Source organism: Spea bombifrons, chromosome 1, assembly GCF_027358695.1.
Source record: "Spea bombifrons isolate aSpeBom1 chromosome 1, aSpeBom1.2.pri, whole genome shotgun sequence".
Classification (NCBI taxonomy): domain Eukaryota; kingdom Metazoa; phylum Chordata; class Amphibia; order Anura; family Pelobatidae; genus Spea; species Spea bombifrons.
The window spans coordinates 108,267,779-108,290,016 of NC_071087.1; the positions used below are offsets into that span (position 1 = coordinate 108,267,779).

General features: G+C 42.4%; 2 protein-coding genes across 3 annotated transcripts; one reads left to right on the forward strand and one right to left on the reverse strand.

The window, feature by feature from the left end:
* Nucleotides 1-1,827: 1,827 nt before the first annotated feature.
* On the reverse strand, nucleotides 1,828-4,017 carry PPP1R3E (protein phosphatase 1 regulatory subunit 3E). The gene is made up of 2 exons (XM_053468181.1): nucleotides 3,429-4,017; nucleotides 1,828-2,494 (listed from the first exon to the last, which is right to left on the reverse strand). The coding sequence occupies exons 1-2, from the start codon at nucleotides 3,834-3,836 to the stop codon at nucleotides 1,997-1,999; spliced, it is 906 nt and encodes a 301-aa protein (XP_053324156.1). The 5' UTR covers nucleotides 3,837-4,017; the 3' UTR covers nucleotides 1,828-1,996.
* A 1,471-nt stretch (nucleotides 4,018-5,488) lies between these two features.
* LOC128497883 (polyadenylate-binding protein 2) lies at nucleotides 5,489-20,538 on the forward strand. Of its 2 annotated transcripts, XM_053468119.1 has the most exons (8): nucleotides 5,489-5,916; nucleotides 6,091-6,213; nucleotides 16,720-16,834; nucleotides 17,886-17,953; nucleotides 18,576-18,682; nucleotides 18,835-18,922; nucleotides 19,586-19,734; nucleotides 19,847-20,538. In XM_053468119.1, the coding sequence occupies exons 1-8, from the start codon at nucleotides 5,500-5,502 to the stop codon at nucleotides 19,884-19,886; spliced, it is 1,107 nt and encodes a 368-aa protein (XP_053324094.1). In that variant the 5' UTR covers nucleotides 5,489-5,499; the 3' UTR covers nucleotides 19,887-20,538. The 2 variants fall into 2 exon arrangements, with proteins under 2 accessions (XP_053324094.1, XP_053324085.1); XM_053468110.1 differs by lacking the exons at nucleotides 5,489-5,916; nucleotides 6,091-6,213 and adding an exon at nucleotides 15,202-15,549.
* The last annotated feature ends 1,700 nt before the right edge of the window (nucleotides 20,539-22,238 follow it).

Consider the following 22,238-nt stretch of genomic DNA (forward strand, 5'->3'; position numbering starts at 1 on the left):
GCAAATGGGGACCCTATGGATACATATAGACAGCTATCTCCCCAAAGCAAATGTACTTAAAACTCCCCCACCCCGCATATATTAACCTCATATACAGTACTAAGCACAAACAAATGCACCCAACTCTCATATGCTGAGCACTGATAAACTACATCCACTAGTACCTCATGTCCACATCTGACATAGAAAGCATGCTTTGTCCTTTTCATTATAAGGGGCTCCTGCACATTACGCACATTATACTTAGCACTCTAGCCCACATCTTAAATAATATATGTGTACCCCATACCACTTGTTTATCCAAAGTCCTGCGCCATGCTGCATTCACCATTTCTTGCCACAGACTTCCGTTGGTCATATGTATATACAGCAGCAATGAACTATACAACACATTTAAGAGACACAGGGCCTTGGTTATCCTCGCAAGGTTAGAATGTAAAACTCAATAGCTGGATGAGTTTCAAAGTATTGTTTTCACTGAAAGCAATCGTTTAGACTATGACCTTTCTTTTTATACACAGGAACCTTGTTCAGCTTGTCATTTGTACTCCATTTTTTCCTTCTTGCACTCTTTAACATATGAACGGGAAATATTCACCCCCATTAAGGTTATACACGTCATTTGTGTTTTAATAAAAGCCATAATGTCCCTTTGAACGTTGCTGTTGATTAAGGCTGATCATCGCTGTAAACAGGTGATGACGGTCCCTGCAGGCACCATGTTTCTCTCAGTGCTGCTGCAAGGAAGCGATTGATCGCGCTTCACGTAATTGAAAGTGATCTCTGAAAAGATACGATGCGAGGAGATCTCATCTGATGCTGCCAGGCTCATGCTTAGGCTGTCAGCGCTTGGCAGCCCCAGGAGAACCAGCCAGGAAGAAAAAATCTTTGAGATAAACCTGAAGGCCACATATAGACTATAAGAAGTTATTTGAATCTGTGTTTTGTGTTAAAATAAAAACGTCATTGCAATGTGTTATGGAAATGCTTCACCATTTACAACGGAATGATGGTAACGGTGAAGAATTTGGATTCCAGGTGAAGGATAATGTCATGATGCAGCTGGTGGACTCACTGGTTGCTGGCATCTGATAGATACTGGACCACAGAGTTACACACTTATGATTCGAGGTCCCAGAAAGGCTGTGATTTGAGAGTGCAGCTGCTTGATCGGAGGTGGATAAAGCTAATGTGACGAATGGCTAACTACGCCATGTTTGTTGAAGCAGCAATATTAAAACCAAGCCTGGCATTAGCCCTTGAGGAGCGGAGTTTGACAAAAGGCGTAGGTCACTGGTCACCACATAAAAAGGCATCTTGTAGTAGAGGCAGGTGGCAAGGGGAGAGAGCTCCCACCAAAGTATTTTCTGAATATGTCTCTGACCCTTCTATAAACCCGTAACAGTTTATTAACAGTCCCTTCTATTAACAGTCCTTGTGTACATCATCAGTTACATCATTACCCATATGAACAGAGCACCACTGCGTATTGCACTTTGATATATACCGTGGTGCTCTTCTTTTGCATATAGCAAAGTCCAAAAACTAACATTCCATATAATTAAGGTGGAAACTGCAAAAATTGAAAGGCAAAGTAGTAAAATTTCACCTATGAGCAGCTCTATTGTATCTGCTGTGACTGCTCCAAAAACACGTCTTTGCTATAGAACTGCTCCAGCCTTTGTAAGCATGACCTTTACCCCGTGTTTTACCCGAAAGTCTTCAGTCTGTAAATTTCTCATGATATATTTTTCTCGCTATACTCCTGTACCCACCACTTTTCTTAGCTTTCTTATTTCTGCCATTTTTTCTCCAGCACATTACTGTTGGATTTGTTACACGGTCCAACCTGCAACCTATCCTATTCTCCTTCCCTTCACTTCTGTTTTGATCATTGTTGGTGTGTGTTAGCCATTTGGTCATTTCCTTTGGTGTCACTTTAGGGTGACTAGTCTGTTATTGGAGTGTGATCAGGGGTTGCTTACAGTCCAGTATACTAAATGAAATGTATCCATCCATTCCCTGCCTCCTGCACCAGAGGTGGGGGTTCTGCTTTACAAAGGGATAGGCTATAATTTTTACCCCCATTGTTGTCCCAGAACTCCTCCTCCCCCACCTGATAACGGATGGCAAATAGCAAAGATGGGGCTTGATGCTGATCCCTAGGAGGCAAAGGAAGACGGAAAGTGAAGAGGTCGGTCCCAGGGTGCCCAGCCCCCCCATGGCACAGCCGAGCAGCATATAGAGCATGTGTATCATGGTGGGATTGCCATCCATCCATGGTGTAACGTACAGTGACGCGTTTTTCGTACGCCAGGTCCAGCACCCGCACGGTACCCCATAGGAAACAGCTTTCGCAGCGCATGCTCTGCAGGCACACACGCTGGTCCCATGTCTGCTCATCCCATGCACCACGTTCCCATACCTGCTTGCCCAACGTCCCAGGCTCAGACAACCATGAGGGAGATAGCACATGGCGAGCCTCACACCAGCTCTGGAACACAGAAAAAAATATATAGTTATCTTACTATTCTCTTTCAGCATGACTTCAGTGTATGCAAATACAGCATCCGGTTTTGTGAATGAAATGAGGGAGTAGACATATTGAAGGAAATAATCAAAGTCAGCTAGAGGGATCCCATTGCGATTCTCATCTCAACACTAAGACAGATAACAGAGGGACGGATATAAACCTTACACCGGGTTGTAGAACACATTATAATGTGCATTTTTTTGATAGTAATAAGGTTTATAGCAAACGCTGCTGTGTCTGCTTCAGAGAAGGTGAACATATGGAATTTAGCAGGAGATACCTAAAGAAGTCACGGATAATAAGGGACTTTATTAGCTGAATAATAAACTATAGGTGAGATGAGCTGAGAGGAAACATTTCTTCTCACCAACAAGAAACGCCCTTGAGTGTCTTCTCCGAGTGGGGCCATGATGACTACCTGACTGCAGTCATAAAAGAGGGACACATATCCACAAACATAAACAGGTGTATGTTTTATTTCTATTTATTTATTAAATAGAGTTAGGTATTTTAATAATAGTTATGTGTGAAAACAAAAACAGTATTTTTATTACTCCAGCAAGACAAATATGTCCTCATTCGGCCTTCAAAGGAGATCTATTTTTCACATGGTGCCTTTTTGTACATTATGAACAAATCAGATAGAATGATGGATAGATAGATAGATAGATAGATAGATAGATAGATAGACAGATAGATAGATAGATACTGTATTTATATATATATATATATATATATATATATATATATATACTTCATGGCATGCAAAGATTTACAGTAATGAGGGTGAGGAGAGTTCTATATGTGAGGTAAGACACATGGAGAATGATATATAGTTATATATTGTATATTTATTATACATATATAGAGAGAGAGGTGAATGCACCTCACGTACCGGCTGCTCCCTGGAGATGCAGGAGCCGACCACTTGTCGCATTGCTTCCGTCTGTAGCCGGTGGGTGACGGAAAGGGGTACACAGGGCATGTCCTCCCGCCTAAAGTGGCGCACAGACTCCAGCTCTAGCCCCAGCGAGTCCGCAAAGCGAACCCTCTTCCTGGTCTCCGGGCTACGGCGACGCTCTCCCCGGGTCACGCGTAGGGCAGGTGCAGAACGAGAGCGCCACCTTCGCGGAGGCTGCGGTACGGATACGGTGCACGAGCCTCCCGCAGCAGCTTCTGCTTCTTCCTCCTGCTCCTCTAGGCTCGGTCTGGCGGTCCGGTAATAGGCACGTTCATACAGCCCGGCGATGTAACTCAGGTTCCTGGGGATATCACCCGAGGGAGGCCGCGAGGGGCGAGACATTCTTCTCTCAGAGTGTTAAACACCCCAACAAGTGACAGCCCGTATCGCGGCTCCCGCAACATATACTTTCTTTACTCCTGCCGGTACTCTACACCCCCTTAAATGCAAATATCTGTCTACCTAAGTTAAAGCATCCTTGTGACGAGCCTCCTCTCCGCCTGTAACCACCTGCATTCCCGTTTCAGCCGCCTGAACCTCTCACTGCCTGTCCTTCACCCCCCCCCCCACTCATTCATTCTGCATCTCAGGAGTCCATGGACCACTACCGTAATTATCTGTATAGCACCCCCTCCACTAGCTCTGTGTGTTTTCTGTGTGCTATCCATGTCTACCCACTTCCCCCGTCTGGCAGCAATAGACCGGGGAAGGTCACCGAGTACAAGGTGATTACACGATGGAGGGATCAGCACCTGCCGGTGGAGGAAACGACGGGAAACAAATCGGTAGCAGCATAATCATTTCGAGCCTGAAACACGACATATGCTGCGAACTCCCATTATGCTCAGCCAGGCAAAGCGATAAATTGCCTTTAGAGCAGGATAGTGGCTAGGCTAATGAATTCCAGGGCTACGATGTTGTCTGGGCTCAAATACAATACATACCATTACTAGTGGGTTTAATAATGTTTTTTTCCCCCAACAGGTGTTAATTTTCTCATAATGATAATTGTTCAGCACAGTGGCAGACTGAGAGTGATGGGAGTTGTCATGCACATAAAGTGTGGCTATGAGCCTTACGGGCATTCCAGCTGAGAACAGATGGGGCGCCAGGAGATTTGTATACAGTATAATTATTTATTTGTTCGTATATTAGCTATGAGGTTATAAGTAATCCAGTTCTTCGCAATGAAATGACTTCCCAATCCAGTCGGGGCCAACAACCCCAGCCTCTACCATTAGTCTTGTGGGTCCATTTAATACGTCACTGCCATTCTGTGTTGGATGTCCCACCTGCCCGTTTTACGCATTTATTCTGTACTTTACAGTCCTAACCTACTCCTGGCCCAGGCGAGGCGGGCTGTCCAATCTGCAGGCGGAGATCGCGTTTAGGATGTCGTCGGGCGTCGCCATGACACAACCGGAAGTGGTCGTGAATTAAAACCCAAAGAAGAAGGCAGAAAAACGGCAAGAGAACCGTGAATGGAAGGAACAGTATGAGAAAGGACCTACACGTTTCCGGGGCAGCCCCGCCAAGTACCTAACGGGTGAGAGAAACAGCGGCACTCACGGGGTTAACCCCTTCCATACCAGAGCCACTCACAATAGCAAATAAGCAGAGCACTGAGTAGCTCCCTTTATGCCAGTGCATTAAAAGACACTGAGACTAACACACTACCGGAGCCCGTACCATTGATTAACCCCTCCCCAGCACGTAAACAAATCCTTTACATAATGTGGGTTACTCGAGCCTGTTTGCATGGATATTATAACTTTAGGATGCCATGCGGGCCTTTATGGAAGGGGGGTATTAGGTGTGCCTCCTGTAAAAGAAGTGTTGGGTAAGGTCCAGTTCATTCAGTATTGTGAATGGGGGGCTATTCCTTGCTGTGTGGGCCTTTGGCATGGATGAGCAGTAGATTAGGAGGATTTCATGGAGCTCTGGGCCCATCACACATGCCAGATGTCACGTATATGCATGTTTGTTTCTTTCAGAGAGAAGCTGGATGGCGCAGTCTGACCCAGGATCTCGTCCCCTGGTGGAGGATTTTGTACGGTATAAGCTTTACCAGCGTGGGTTAATTTCTGAGCCCGTCGGAGGAGCCTCCTGTGCGCTGCATTCTGCCATGCGCGCCGCAGGGGATGAGTTTGAAGAACGTTTCCGTCAGGCATTCAGTGAGATCTCCACACAGATTCACGTGACACCTGGTACCGCGTACACACGCTTTGCGGAGGTGGCAGGTGGCCTTTTTCAAGGTGGGGTGAACTGGGGCCGAGTGGTGGCCTTCTTTGTGTTTGGAGCTGCTCTTTGTGCCGAAAGTGTCAATAAAGAGATGGACCGTCTTCTGCCACAGATCCAAGACTGGATGGTGATGTATCTAGAGACACACCTGAGAGAATGGATGCAGAGCAATGGGGGATGGGTGAGGAACGCCCTTTTTCATTGATAATGTATGCATACACCCACCACAGATACATAAAGTATCCACTACGCCCATTAGATCATTTTTCATAGTGTATAATTCTTGCAGACGCACACGACCATATTGTCCAGCTGCAGTGTGTAACTTCCACTCTTGTTACCGTGTCCCTTTCAGAACGGGTTCCTGGCTTTATATGGAGACGGTGCTATAGAAGAGGCTCGGAGACAGCGTGAAGGGAACTGGGCGTCACTGAAGACTGTACTGACAGGGGCTGTTGCCCTGGGAGCTTTGATGACCGTGGGAGCACTCTTTGCTAGCAAGTGACGGCAATACCTGACAAGTGGCAGAAAAGCATCACTCTTAGTTTATCCATATGCAACCAGCTTGGTATTGGTGTGTGAGCATGGGTGTTAGTGTGTGTGTGTGTGTTGTGGCAAACTTTGCTGTGCACTTCTGTTTGTCCCTATTTGTGGGCAGCTTATGTTCTGTAGTGACATGCATTTGACACAGTGTATATGCGCTGTGATTGTATGTGAGCGATTCTGTGTTGATCACCATGTGTGTATCACGCTGTATATGTGTTCAGTACACAACTTCTGAGCATCTGTGTTGCTCTATGTGTGCAGTGTCTGTATTCGGTGTATGCTTGTCCTTTCCAGTACACTTGGCGAATTTGTCTGCATTCCACATGTCGGAGTTTATGGTTTTTACTTGTGTTTGAGCACAGTGCATTTTAATGTGTTCTCTGTGCATGTGCACCATGTTACCTTGCACAGTCTGTGTGTGAGAATGCCATTGTTTTGTTGGTTTATGTTACTCTGATCTTTTGTGAGAGTAGTATCTATGTCAATGTTTTCTGAGCAGTGCTCTATTTATTGCTTCTCTTCCTTTTGGTGATGATGTGTATATTTCGGTGGGGGTTCTCCAGGAATTCTGATTCTGTCTGTTCTGGGACAGGGAGTAGAGCTTGACATCTTAGCCTACTTTACTAGACTAGGATGACAAACATGGGGCAATGATGTGATGACCAGTGGAACTTTTTCTTTTAGCAGTCCTGTCACGTTCAGCATCCTGTTCAGTGACAGACAAAGGTCAATATTCAGTGTGTTTATTTGCTGCTGTTCCCATGGTTAATTAGAGATTACCAGCAAAAGTCTGTGCCTATGCCCAGATTGATCCTTGTGCTGCTACTGAAATTGGATTTCTCTCATAAAGGCCAATCTCTCTTGGAGATTGACTCACAATTCTAACCCCGATTCTACAGTGACCCTAAACTCCATAAAAAGGAACACACATGAAGCATGACTTGTTCCATACCTCGATGCAGGATGCACCGCAGTCCTTTGCTGTTAAAAGAAAGTGATACAGCAATGCACAGAGATGAACTGGGCGTCTCATTTTTATGTTAAGAATACTCATTATTCCGAAAGGGAAACAGGAAGAGTTCTCATAGCGCAGTTAAAAATCATGGTCTACGATTGCTAATATTGTGACCCCTTTACACTGTCATTTTTTATTATTATCTGGATTATAGGTCGCACATTTTTCCCCAAAATATAAAACTTTAAATTAGGGTACGACCTATAATCAGAGTTTATAGGCAAGTGGTGCCTTTTTCCTGCGCTGTCTTGGAGGTCTCAAGTCTCCTGGAAAAGAGGTGGTCTCTCCTGCCTCCCTGACACACGCAATAATATCCCTAATGCATGCTATCTCTCATTGTCTCCCTACCTCTTCCACAGACCTCTTCTGTCTCTTTGTCATCTTCTATTTCTGTCTCCTTTCTTCCGCTGCTCCTCGGTATCAGCTCCATTAAGCAGGCCTCCCCAGAGTCCAGAATAACGCAGACGAATTTGCGGATAAAGAGAGGTGCAGAAACGCTTCACTTTAGGTGGAAATCCATCTGCTATTTTCTGGTCTCTTGGAGTACTTCCTCAAAAGGTGGAGCTAAAGTGCGGACCACAGGAACAGCCGCTCCTCCAATCAGATGAGAGGGTGTGCATGGAGGCTCCACCCTTTTGAGGAAGCGCTTTAGGAGGCCTGGTTAACAGACCTGAAACCTGAAGAGGACGAGGACAGAAGACGATGAGCTATGGAAAAGGAGACGGGGACATGGAAGCAGTCGGCGGAGGAGGTAGGGACACCAAGAGAGTATAAAAGAGCATTGGTGAGAAAACACTGTTTTACCCTTCTACTGGGGTATTTTTTTCCTTTAAAAATTACATTTTCTTTAAAATGGCTCCTTGCTATAAGTGTGTGGCCTACAATCTGGACAATACCGTATCTTTTGTTAAGTCATGATGCCCAGTGGCCTCTGCTTATAAAAAGTTATTCAGGTATAAATAGTGCTTCAATGATATAAAAATACATGTACCACTCTACTTGCTAATTAAGAATGTATGCCTTTTAATGGATTTTTGGCTTCTATTTTTCGGCATCCAAAATAAGAAGGCTCCAAGCTTCTGCATGGCGCTCTGGTCCTGCTTTCCTTAGCACTTGTTATGTATTATTTATTTCAATGGAGATTCTCAGTATATGAGAAATGCTGCTACCCAATTTATTTTAATCTTAGGAATTGTGAAGGTTTATCGAAGATTTAAGTTATAATTGTAGATTTCGGTTTTTTTGTTTTTGTTTTACTAAGTTGGGAGAAAACGGTTGCTCACAGATGAGGGCAGCTATCTTTATGAATATGTGTGGACATCTCTAAGAAGAAAATGCACATTTGCTTGTAATCATGCCATTTGAATATGTAGTTCCTCATTGTGGACCTTTCACTACATTAAGTTGCACATCAAAATTGTATGTTTTGTTTTAAATGTTTCAACATATCCTTTTAAAGTGTATTATTTAAGGGACAGCCATGCCGAGTTTCTTTAGGATACAGCACTGAACCCGCAGCATCCCCTTCATGTCTTCATAACTCCTGTAATCCGCAGAAAAGGTGCTGGAATCAAGGAGGAGGTTTTGCAACGATGTGTTTTTCATGTTTATGTTATGTTTGTGTTTTAAGGAAGGGGCTTCTATGTATATAATAATGAGGCTTGACTTTAAGCACGTATATCCCACCATTTAAATGGCCTCCGGTTCCTTTAAAGTTTGCTCACACTATATTATTTGAAGTACTTTGTAACATAATTTATCACTGGTGTATAAAAGAAGTGGGATAGAAATGTGTCTAGATGCCTTTTCTTAATGGGCTCCTTGGCAGTTAGTTTGAAATCTATTATTAAACATATGGGGGGGAAGAAACGTTAACACTGGCAGATTTGAATGCCATAATAAGGGAGAGCTGCTCACCGCTTATCAATTGCTGACCTGGCATTAATTAAAAGTACAAATGACTGTTTTGGATGGCTGCATGGATTAAAGGGATCACTACAGGCCAGGAGGATAACTGTGGACAGCCGCAGATTCTATAAGAGAGCAAACTGCCAACGTTGCTCAGTATGACTGCCGCCTAATAAGTCTTTTGATCCCAATAAACTGTAAAGAATTCTGATACAAAACAAGGCAGGTTTTCCCTTCTCTTCTATATTTGAAATTGATGGGCTTAGAGGAGCAGCGAATGAACCAGGAGCTCAGTCCTACGAGTATCCTCTGTAAGAAAGGCAGAAAGGGCCAAGTATAATGCATAATATAAAGCGCTCTATATTTCCTTTTTTTTTTTTTTTTAAATAGCCCTGTATTCTAAAGTGCTTTCTGATAAGTAGATTTCTAGTGATTGCCAGACTGTCATCTGGACTGTAAATCTTTTAATTTTCCTCCTCAAAACAATGATAGTATGCTCATTTTGCATTTTATTGGGCATGTAAGCAATTCTAGCTTTTTGGAGCCTTTTGTTTTTAACATTTAGGATTGGGAGTGATCTGGTGTGAAGTTGATAAATAGAAGTATGCAGAATTAGATTGCCAAAGTACTACTTTTTATCCAAAGCAGCATCCATCGAAAACCAAACACTAATCATAGCAATGGTTCTAACGGCAAATAAGAAATCAAGTAAGATTTTCTTCTTACAGCCTTTTGCCTCGTGTAGACTATGACATCCTGAGGAACAAAATTTAGGGAAAGTCCACTTGGGTTAGATAAACATGGCAGAGGCTGTTATGTGCTTGTAGCTACAGATACACTTTGAAGGGTATTGGATTGTGATTTTCCTTTAAGAAATAGCATGGCTGCAGTCATCGGGTATTTTTCATATTCATCAAATGGAATGTATAATTGGGGTAGACATTGGCTTGAGTTTCTACATAGTCCTAATAAAGTCCTCTGTTGTAGCATTCTATAAAAATCGCACTATAGTCCTTTATTAAAAGAAAGGGAATAAAGGATTGTATAGGAGAGCTACAGAGGTAAGGGACCATTTGTTTGATTAAGTCCATCTAGGGTCAGTAAGACCTTGCTGAAAACTCCCTCCATGAGTGTAAAATGCTCTTATACAAAGATCTAGGCAGATTAGTTAATTGGTTTAGATCAGCTATAAAACATTTTGCATTATTTAGTGAAACACGTTTTTCCGTGTGTTCATTTAGGGTTTTGTAATGTTTAAAGGGTTAATGTTGCCGAACAGTTCATTGTTGTGGAAGATTTTTATTAATATTGATACAATGACCTGCAGAACCTTATATTAAGTTTCCTTTAACAACATCAGAGTTTTTACTCTCTATATTTTAACTCCCTTTAGGTTTATTCACTAATACTTTACCTGCAACTGGCTTTGTGGATGTGGTCTATTCACTGCACGTTTGTAGTTTAGCCTTTCACGCAGGAGAAGTACACTGTGGCTGGACCTTCACGATGCATCGTTGAGATGGAACACTGAAAAGCTCACTTAATCTCAGATTTTACCAAGTTATTAGTCAATAAATAAGGCAACTGTTAGTCGATAGATCTCCTAAAGTAAGATTGTGCCTTTAGAAAATTTCATATGCTACGTAGATTTCTTAATCAGCCTAGGTTTTTCACACTGATCCATAGCGGTTATGTGCCTTGTCCCTACTTAGCAGACCAATTAGAAAGACCAGCCTGTTGTTCCTTTGCAATACGTGAACGAAGGAGAATGAATCATTGCGTAATCTTTTTTCTGTACCCTAGGTTGTGGTGCTGAGTTAGGATGCTATGGCTCTGGTGTAAACACTTAGTGATAGTCACTGTTCAACGGGATGGTTCAGATGGGGTGCCTCTATTCTGTTTAATGAAAATATGGGTTCTGTGACCCCATATAGTTAATAGGAAGTTACTTTCAAATTCACTCCTTGCATCTCCTATAAATTAAGTGGAAGGCTTTTTCATTACCTTTCTTGTCCCCTCCATGACATATTTTGAGCGTGACCTATATATAATTACACAACACATTACTCTAAACCCTTGCAAAAATTCCCTGGTTTAAGACCCGGCTTCGCATTAAAAGAACACCTAAGGTAATTCTAATGGTGTATTATGATGATACTTAATGTGTGTGTGTGTGTATATATATGTAGCTAGTAGAGAATGTGAAATCATTTATTTTAAAAAAGGCAAATGATTATACATACACACAGTGGGGTTTATTTAAAATAGGTCTTTTTAAATCTTTTTTGTAAGGTCCAAAAATGCAAAGTTTTTCACATTTTGGACAGCGGTGTAAAGCAATTTGCCAAGCTTACAAACCAAATTGGCTCTTTTTAAATAAATGTATTAAAACTTGCACAATTTCTGCCAAATATTGTTTACCTAATTTGGTGATTGGTCAGTGAAACAAGTGTTGTATTTAGGCTCCATATTTTATGAATCCAAATGGTAAATGGCCAAAGCCAACAATCTTGATGAATTCAAGTATATGTTTCTGGCCTCACTGCAGACATACATTTGTTTAAACACTTCTCAAGACACTACAATCATTTTACAACAGACTATATGTATGTATGTGTATATGTATGTACGTGTGTGCGTATATGATCTATATAATTACAGCTTCTGAAGCCTTAGCTAAAACAATGCTTTCAAATAAGAGGACCAGAAAGGGGACTTAAAGGGGGTGTCATATCTCCACATATTTATTTTATCTCACCAATGATGACTTGATCACAGATACGTGGGGCTGAATAAATGAAACACACTGTTTAAAAATGTGGCATCGATTTTCTTTTGGAACTTGAATTTAAGAGTAAATGTATAAGTAAAGGATGAAGGGTTCGGTGTAGACACGAAGTAGTCTGCACAATGAGAGGTGGATGAGGGTAAGCCAGTTATAATGCACGTAGTCATGAAAGGGAGAGCTGGTAGCAGGCGTCCATGACCAGGTTGTCCTGTAGCTAATGGTGGGAATTCTGCTCTTTTACAGTCTTATCGTTGTGTATGAAAAGGTCTATATTATATATAGTATTTGTTTTAATGTTGTATTATGCCTGTTTCCCACTGATGTAATCCTATGTCACCAAGAAAAAAAACCCCAAATCTTCCTAACCAACCCACTCCCATTTGTGTCCTGCTTGCAGTATTCCTCTACAGGGATTTATAACTGGCTGCCCCACAATGCCAGAGTTCTGTGCATTATTGCCTGCTTGGTTAACCCTATCATTCATTATACAACTTTATTTTTGTACTGCAGTTGACTTTTAATACAATAAAATATATATATATATATATATATCAAATTTTTGCTTTATTTATTTGCATTTACGTTGGGGAAACATTGTGTTTTTATTCATTGCTGTTAATCATCAAACCTTATTGGCTTTTAATGGTAGCGGAAAGTGCATTGTTTGTGATCTATTTGTGTGAACTCCGATATTCATAGAAAACTATTTCTCCTAAACAATTAATTTGGTCATGTAGATATTGGCAAGAAAAATGAATGTAGAACCAAGAGAAAATAGACGTGTATATACTTTTTTAAAAGGTTAACATAGGAAACAAGGTAACGTTACATACACATGTGACCTCAGTGGTCTCTTCTTCAAATTGAATCCTGTTGACACATTAATGGAAACATTTTAACACAAATATTGTAGACCAATAAGTACATTGTCTAGCAAATTTTAGACACTTCTAAATAAACTTGATGCCCTTTACAAAGTTGAGGTAAACACTAAGGGAAGAAAAGGCTCCAGTTCTAAAACTGAACTCGTTACCTACCCTCCTTCCATCTCCACCCCAGTACCTGAATTCTCTATTAGCATTAACAACACGACTGTCTCTCCTACTAACCAGGCCTGATGTAACATCTCTCACATCTGCCCATTCCTTACCCAAGAAAACACAAAAACCCTGGTTCATTCCCTTATCTTCCTTGCACGCCGCTCCTCTTCTGCTTCCCAACTCTGTGAAATCCTCCACTGGCTCCCAATTCCCTTTAGAATAAAATTTAAAATCCTGGTACTAACATATCAGGCCATCCATAACACTGCTCCTCCATACATTTCTGCCCTCATAAACAAATACTCCCCTACTTGGCTCTCCTCCTCGCTCCTTTTCCCTTCTACAAGACTTCACTCGAGGTGCCCCATATCTCTGGAATCCACTTCCAATATTCAGAGAAGCAGACCATCTTAGCTGCTAGAACTTCCTTGTCATTGATACAATCACCACACTACCTCTCACCCTTTCTCCGTGCCTTATGTTTGTCACCCCATTCCCTAGATTAGAAACTTGCGAGCAGGGCTCTCTCCACCAAATGTATCGGTTTCTAATTCTCGTCTTGTCATACCCCTTGAATATATGCATTGTAAGAAGCGCTGTGTAAATTGTTGGGGCTATATAAATAAATAATAAATAAGTATATTGGTGACAATTCAACCTCTTTCATGCCAACACTTGAATCATAAAAAGAAATTTGATCGTGTCTTATTTTTTCCAACCTAAATCACTATGCAAGAAACACTACTACTTCTACTACAACTCATACAATTTGAGTTATCACCACCTTTAGAGTAAATTTTAAGATAACTCCAAATCATGAAGTTGGATATAATCAGCATATATAATGAAGATAAGAAATGTAGTAATAAAAACCAATGCTGTGTGTATATTTATAATACACGATAATAATATGTAGAGTTAACACTGCCCGTGACCCAGTGCAGGATCCATTTTTACCATGTTTGGGGAGCTTTTCCTTGATTTCTGCTTTTGGGGTATATGGGTTACACGTAGTGATAAGCCATGTAACGTATCTGTGCTTTAGCATTATATCTATTTCAGTCAGCTCACTTTGGGCTGCCCTTGCCCTTTGGAATACCCAACGCCATGTTACTCGACTCTCCCCAAGGCCTTCAAAAAATCCCTTAAAACACGCTTTTTTATTGAAGCCAAAAGGTTAGCTCTCCCCCGCCTACCTCTGCCTAACCTTTCCTAGTCTCGCTCCTGCTGCCGGTCTGTACTTCTGTCCTGTAATATAATGTATTAATCAATGTTTGTAGAGTGCTGCAGAATGTGATGGATTGGTGGCGGGAAGCTCATCTCTGTGTATATGGGTTTGAAAATTTAAAAACTAATTTTAATCTCATGTCGTGTTATGGAGAGATTTCATATTTCTAGGACGCAGGTTGTAATGTTTTTTTTTTTTTCTCCTACCTGGAGTTTTAACTAATAGAGAAGGCTACCATTCCTGGGCTTTCTGCCAGAAGTGCAACAATTATCGAACGGTAAAACCGCATCAAGGGGAAAACAATTTTGTTTCCATTTGGACTGCCATGAGTCCATTGATCTCCTCAGATTAGTTTCAATTTAGAGCAAAGCTTCATGGTCAAGGACGATGAGAAGATGTACAAATGTGCTTCCAGGGGCTAAACCAGGTGCTACTTCTGCCCTTCCCCCACTAACACACTGGCTTGTTTTCTTACTTACGTCTATAAGGTATATGTACGTCTATAAGGTATACTTACGTCTATAAGGTATATGTATATATATATATATATATATATATATATATATATATATATATATATAGTATTTCATTTATAAACTGATTCCATGCACATTATTATGGCTTTTTGGGGGTAGAATATTGAGATACACTGATACCCGGCAAGCATTCTGAGCTATAGTAGCGGGAGGGTCAATAGGGACCTACACGTTCTAAAAGGAACAAACACGTCAGGCCGCAGAACACACAGGTTGACGCTATTTGGTGGCCCGCCCCAGCTTTCCGTAAGGACCAATCCCCTCTAACCGGATGGGTGGGTCTTCTCCCTGGCGCCCGAGGAAACAATAAAATTCTACTCAGCCAACTGCCTGCTACCCTGCCGTGAGTGACATATACAAGAGCCATTCTTAGGCTGCGGACGGTTATAAGGGTGGGTCCCAGCGCTCTGCGTTCAAGGCTTGCTTAAGATGGCGGCGGTGTCCTCAGCAGCATCTCTGCGTGGGACTGATTACGAGAATGGGCTGCGTGGCGGCGCTGGTTCGACCGGAGTGGTGCAGGAACCGGGCGAGGATGATCCTATGGGCCGAGGAGGATTGGATCTTGATCTCGAGTTGCTGGGTTCTGGTAGACGGAATCGAAGGAACGCGAGTCGAGGTGCTGCCGGTAGAAGACCGGGTGGACGGAGCTCCACAGGCAGTGCCACGGGCGGAGGATTGGAGGAACTTGAAGAAGAGGAGTTAGAAGAAGAAGAGCCTGGCGAGATCAGTGGGGATCCGGCTATCGAGGATCCGGTGAGGACATGCGCACACGATATGTATTAGTGTCAGGGATTTTTTTCTTTAGGGAGGTGAAGATGGCGGTGGGTGGGTTATCTTGCGGTGAGTGATGGGAAGTACGGAAAGCGCATGGTGTGCATCCTGAGGTAATGCGGCGCTTTCAAGCCGACTAAGCGGTCCTAAAATGCTCGGAGGGAAGGCCTGACCGCCACATACCTCTGTGCGGATGATATCTTTAACGTGGGTGTGCTTTACCACAGTAAAAATGGCCACCGACTGCTTTGCTTAAGGCACCAGAGTCTGATACAGTACATTGGCGGTACAGCACACTGCGGGGTTATGCAGCCATGTGCTATAGGCCATCATATAGGCCCTACAGGTGAGCGGATGTTTCTGTTTAAAGGGACACTCCAGTGTCCCAGGCAGCGCCCCGAACAATGAATGCTTTGTAAGTACCTTCGTATGCATTCGTTTATAGAAGCTGTAGCAGTCTGACCCTCCATAGTCTGGGGTTTGTCACCATTGGCTGCCCCATGAAACCGGTTGGTGGCAGGAAAATGTTCCTATTGAAATGCATTAGGACACCTACCGCTCATTCACATGGAGGAAGAAAATTATTAGAGCCCCCCTGTGTCCTTCGCTGGAGCCGGGCTACCTGGGCAGTGTATCGTGCGTCGGGGGATGTGTTTGGGTAAACACATCTCCTGGCTGGGCATGTGATGGGGTTTAGGTGCCACTCGGGTATGTTAAGGTGCACATCGCTGCATTAGTTTAGGATTGGATTGTGTATTTATCTGTTAAAAGCGTGGTTTAGCGTCCATGCTGTAGGAAAGTGCACAGTAAAGCACTCTGGGAGTACTTACCTGGCGTAGAAGGTGCAGTAGTTACCCTCCTCCTCCTGGTCCTGTGGTTTTCTGCTGATTGGCTCTCGTTGAGGTTGGAGTATATCTGCTGCTGAACACATCTGCGCCGGGTCATTTAACTCCGGTGGGGTGTGGGGTAAACGCATTAGAGCAACTCTGCAAAACTCACAGGAAAAATGAAAGCGATGATGCAGTGCTTGGTTATTTCTAAATCTTGGCCGTTGATATCCAAGTAGACTGGATCTCCCGTGGCTTAGAAGACGAGGAGGAAGATATTTGAATTTTTGTATTTCTGTGAGATGCTGACCTGATCTCCTCGTAGGAGCTGGAGGCCATCAAGGCTCGCGTGCGGGAAATGGAGGAAGAGGCAGAGAAGCTGAAGGAGTTACAGAATGAAGTTGAGAAACAGATGAACATGAGCCCCCCGCCAGGCAATGGTTAGTGTGGTCGTTCTTTCCTCACCTCTTTGTTTCATTTACAGGACATTTCTTTGGGACATGCGCCAGCGTCTTCTCTGTAGCTTCTAACTCTGTTGTATGTGTGTAAGTGTACATGTATATAATGTGCTGTAGATCCCATCTATGCTTCACAGGCCTGGTAGATGCCATTTTCCCCTGGTGTACTATCATTATACTAGCTATTGTGTACACCCATAATGGAGGACTTGTCCCCCTCTTCCTCTTGATTGTAAGCGAACACATAAGGCCATTCTCTTCCTTGTGCCGCACTCATATCAGCGTGTCGTGGCCGGCATGTATAAAGCATTGCATATATGTGGCTGGTACGTGAGTGATAGTAATATGTTTTGCGGGGGTCATAGTGCAGCTCTTTTTAAAAGCCAATATTACATTATTCCCTTTATTGGCTTGTTTAGGTGTTCATAAAACCTTTTGTTCTGTGTTCCGGTGGACTAATCTTACACTCGCGCCTCTATTTGTGTGTACAGGGCATGGTGGCTAGTGGCTACCATTGGCCACATGCTATATTGGTTTTCCTCTGCAGTGCCTTCACTCACTGTAATTCATACATCTAAAATCTGTGTGCATTCTAATGTTCTCTGCATGAAAGTACGAGCCCATGCATATGTCTAACATAACATTTCATGCTTTTCACTGCTTTGACATTACTACTTATGGTATTTACTGCTGTATGTATTGTAGGCATAGCGTCAATAGAATTGGTTTGTATAGCGCTGTCATAGTCTATAGTGCTGTACAATGAATAAACTGGAAATGACAAGTAGTGGATAACTGAGTACAGAAGTCAAGCAAGGAGGACCGTGCCCAAACAAGCTTACCGTCTGAATTAATGATCGTGTTCGGCACTTTGGTGCAGAGGCGGCTGTCGGTTCAATGCTTTTTTCAGAATGAACATGCTACATGTGTACATACATGTGTTTTCAAGCACAGGCAGTGCATCCCGTTTAAACATCGTGTTAGAACACATCTGGGCCTTTAAAACATAGTAACTTTCCTTTACCTCCTGCAGCTGGACCGGTCATCATGTCTGTGGAAGAAAAAATGGAAGCTGATGCTCGTTCCATATACGTTGGGAATGTGAGTCCTTGTTCTAATCTTTGTTTCTTGGTGCATGTTTGTCTTAACTACCATGTTTACCAGTTTAAAGGTGATGTCTGCTTAGACTAGATTGCACTCCAGCGGGTCATGGTGCTATACCCTAGGCAGATCCTAGGCAGTCATTTTATCTTCTGAAGGCTTAATCCTGTAAAACCAGCAACATAGTTGAGCATTGAATAAAACTGGTATGTTTTGTCTCGGCTTCTTTTATCTGCAGAGCTGATGGCCGCCATTGTTAGTCATGTGATATTTTTGGCTGGCTTTACCTGCTCAAACACCGCACTGAGCTGTGAGCAATTAAGCTCTTTGTCCAATTAAGTTACTATCTCCATAGACTTTATTTGTTTACCACAGGAAGTATACAGAGTCTGGGTGAAATATAAAAGCCTAATTTTATAGAATGTTTTTTAATACTACTAAAATTGGTTGGAGCCCCCCCTTCATTTCTTTTTTTTTTTTTCTTCACATGACTCAATTATTCATGGGATGGTTAACTATAATTTTACATATCGTTTAGTTAAACATTAAATTCTGTGGTAGGTGATGAACACCTTTAGATAAATTGGTATTTCCCTTGTCTAACCTTTTCTCTTATGCGCAGGTTGACTACGGGGCGACTGCTGAAGAGCTCGAGGCTCATTTCCATGGCTGTGGCTCTGTGAATAGGGTGACCATTTTGTGTGACAAGTATACAGGTCATCCAAAGGGGTATGCATTGTTTGGACTCTGGTCATCTGTTGGGAAGAATTTCTTTTCTATTCAACCCGTGGTGATAGAATAAGTAAATGAGATGAAGTGGGCCGCTTGTAACCCATATAAAACACCCAATATACCTATAAGATGAGTGGTTTTTTTTCTAGGTTTGCATATATTGAATTCTCAGACAAGGAATCTGTAAGAACATCGATGGCGCTAGACGAGTCTCTTTTCAGAGGGCGACAAATAAAGGTACTTGACAGCCAGAACGTTTACTTGTACACTTTTCTTTTAAATTAGGTGGGTAGCTTAAACTTGTCGCTTTGCTTTCCCATTATTATACTGGGGCTGTTGTGCTTGTTACTGGCTAGTAAGAAGTTTTTGGTCTTGGGACATAGTGTAGCATTCCACGCTCCTCTGTGTGGCCTAAAGAACAGTGAGTAGGAAGACTCCATCATGCCCCCTCTAATCCAGATTTAAAGCTTTACATAAGAATTTCTTTATACATAGCGCCTCTTCTGCAGCTAAACTTTTATTTGTGCATTTTTCTTAAGGAATGCTTCCTGCTCATGAGCTGTAGACACCAAGATATCCTGATCTTGAATAACTTAAAATGTTTGAACATCACTGAATATTCCTTAAGGCTGACTATAGTGTAGCACATTGAAAGATTGGTTCAAATCCTGATGGTCTCCAGCTGGTCCTAGTAGCTAAGCTGGGAAGTTATGTACGATATATGTAAGTGATGCGGCCCTCCTGTCGCATTCTTTTGCAGAAAATAGATTTGTCTTCAGGTTCTAGTAATGCATAGTCTAAAGTGACAATGTTCTACTGCTCTGCAATTACCTACCGGCTCCAAGTTTATGTTCACATGCATGTTGTCAAACATCCCTTCAAAAGTGCTTCTTGTTGCAGGTGGTTCCCAAACGGACAAACAGACCGGGCATCAGTACAACAGACAGAGGCTTTCCACGCGCCCGATACCGAGCCAGGGCTGCTTCGTACAGCTCCCGTTCGCGCTTCTACAGCGGTTACACTGCTAGACCCAGAGGGCGAGTGTACAGGTCTGAGAAAACTGTTTAGAACCCTTGGGGCTTTAGGTTATGCTGGAAGCTTTCTAACATGCGCTGGATCCCGGGTGGCACGTGTGTTTAACATTGGTCTTGTCTCTTTCAGGAGTCGGGCTCGAGTGACATCATGGTATTCTCCTTACTAAAAATGTAACTTTAGGAAGACCTGAAAGGGGGAAAACAAAAAAAGAAAAAAAAGAAGACTGGAAAAAAAATTAAGTTAATATGGGTCCACCCTCTTGTGCTTCTGCTGTCCATGTCTGTTCTTCAAGCACTGCATAGAGAGGGTTGTGGTAGGGCAGCAATGTGATGCCAAGTATGTGGTGGAAATGATGGGCTGTCCTAGTGTGAGGGGGGGGGGGTGTACAGCTTTTCCATGAGTCCTTCTGGGGTGGTAATACCTCCAGGTGGGGATTTCAGGATGTCACTTATGTGTATTGGGGGGTTCCCATCTTGTGTGGGAGGGTGATGTCTGCTTAAACATCCTGCTGTTTCTCCTCCCTCCCCCCTTTTTTTTTTTTCTCCCCTCCCCTGTTTTTGCGTGTTTTTATCTTTGCAGGTTTCTTTCTATGGGAGAAGCTTGTTTTCCGGAGACACTCGGCTGCCCATTACACAACAGCCTTTACTTTACTTTTTATTCTGGCTCAAGTTTCCTGCATTCTTTTGGAAGACAAGAGCTGGGAGATTATTTTTTTTTTTTTGGTTTTTAGTTATGAAGTCAGAAGGACTTATTATTTTTATAATAGTGTATGGCAGAGAGGGTCATAAGAAAAAATAAAAAAAAAAGATTTTGGAAAAGCGTGTACTGTGTTTACAAAACCCATCCTATATATTCATTGCTTTTGGCTGTCCCTAATGCATGAAACGGCATCGCTTGGTACTGGGTGCCCTTCTCTTCTTAGTGTGTGCACTAAGGATGCAAAGGGATTTTTTTTTGCAATTAATGTTGACATGCAGATGGTTTGGACCATACAAGGACAACGCACATATTCTGCACAGATTTCCTCAACTCAGTGCTCACAATTTGCTTGTGCAGGGTGCAGACTGCTCCGTGCTGCATTGCGTCATCCATATAGTATGGTCATTTTCTGGTCTTAAGTCTTATGACCCAGGTGACGGTAAAAAGGGAACTCGCTCTGTTTTCTGTAGGTGTCATAGGGTGCCTATAAAGTGCTTTTTTTTTTTTTTTTTTTGTTTTGGGTGGTTGTGAGTTACCTGCAGTATATCCCCTGTTTGCCACACAAATGGTCAGTGCCAGCCTAAGAACATTTAGTCATTTTGCCATTTGTGTCAAATGTGCCTTGCAAGGGAATGTTTGAAGCAGTTAGCTATGAAACTATTTGAGATTATTGCGTCACATGCGGCCCAATTGCTGCCATGTTCAAAACTCCAATCTCATGAGGGTTCGAAGTGACGAGCACTAGCTGCACTAATGTGCAATTTTGGGTCTTTGAAGCCATCCAATTCAATGTCCCATCAAGCCAAATATTTTTGAAAACCAGACACCACAAGGTATTTAAGATGCTGGTATTGTAACCCTTTCCATGCACTAATTCTACCACCACCCTTTGTCAAACTTTGGTAGTAATTTATTTTGTGGCTTTCTTTTTTTATCACTAAAATTGCGCTTCAGGTATGGATTTACAGGTCCAGGTATGTGTCACCATCAAACACCCCAATGTGTGTACAGTGATACCCCCATGCATGGGTTTGTCGGGGTGTTTGGGTGGTAAAATGCCACATTTAGGAAGGTTGCATTTTTTAACTTTTTTTTTGGAACTTTAATATCTGGTTCTACTGCCCCATGTCCTAATAAGACTATCTTTGAAGCCGGCTAATTCAATTTACCCCATCAAACCATATATTGTTTTTGAAAACTAGACGCCCCAAGGTATTTCAAATGGTAGTATTTTAACCCTTTCCATGCATGAGATTCTACCACCAGCCTTTGCAGTAGTTTTTTTTTCTCACGCAAATTGTACTTCGGGTATAAATGTACAGCTCCAGGTATATGTCAATCAAACACCGCAATGTGTGTTCAGCAACATCTCCCAAGTAGACTGATACCCCACATGCATGGGTTTGTCTGGTGTTTGGGGTTAAAAGGCCATATTTGGGAAGTGCACTTTTTTTTTTTTTCTCCTCTCCCATTTTGGTCAGCCTGTGCCTTAGCTTTGAGCCCGGCCACTCCAATTTACCCCGTCAAACTTTTTTTCTGTCTTTGGTGTGCTTTTACTCTTTCCATCTCAAAGATTTTTGGAAAGATACAGCGTTAATTTTAGCACTTCCTCATAATAAACTTTATTTTATTCTTTTTGGACTTTTTTTTGCATTTTGCTGGAACTGGATGGTTTTTGTGCCACTTTTTAAGCTTTTTCCATTTTTTTCTTTTTTAAATTTTACTAATCACACAGTGATTAGAAAGCTGGGCTCTATAGACTTGCATGGTTGAACGCAGTACCTGTAGTCAACCTGCAAGTGGAGCCAGAGTTCTCTAG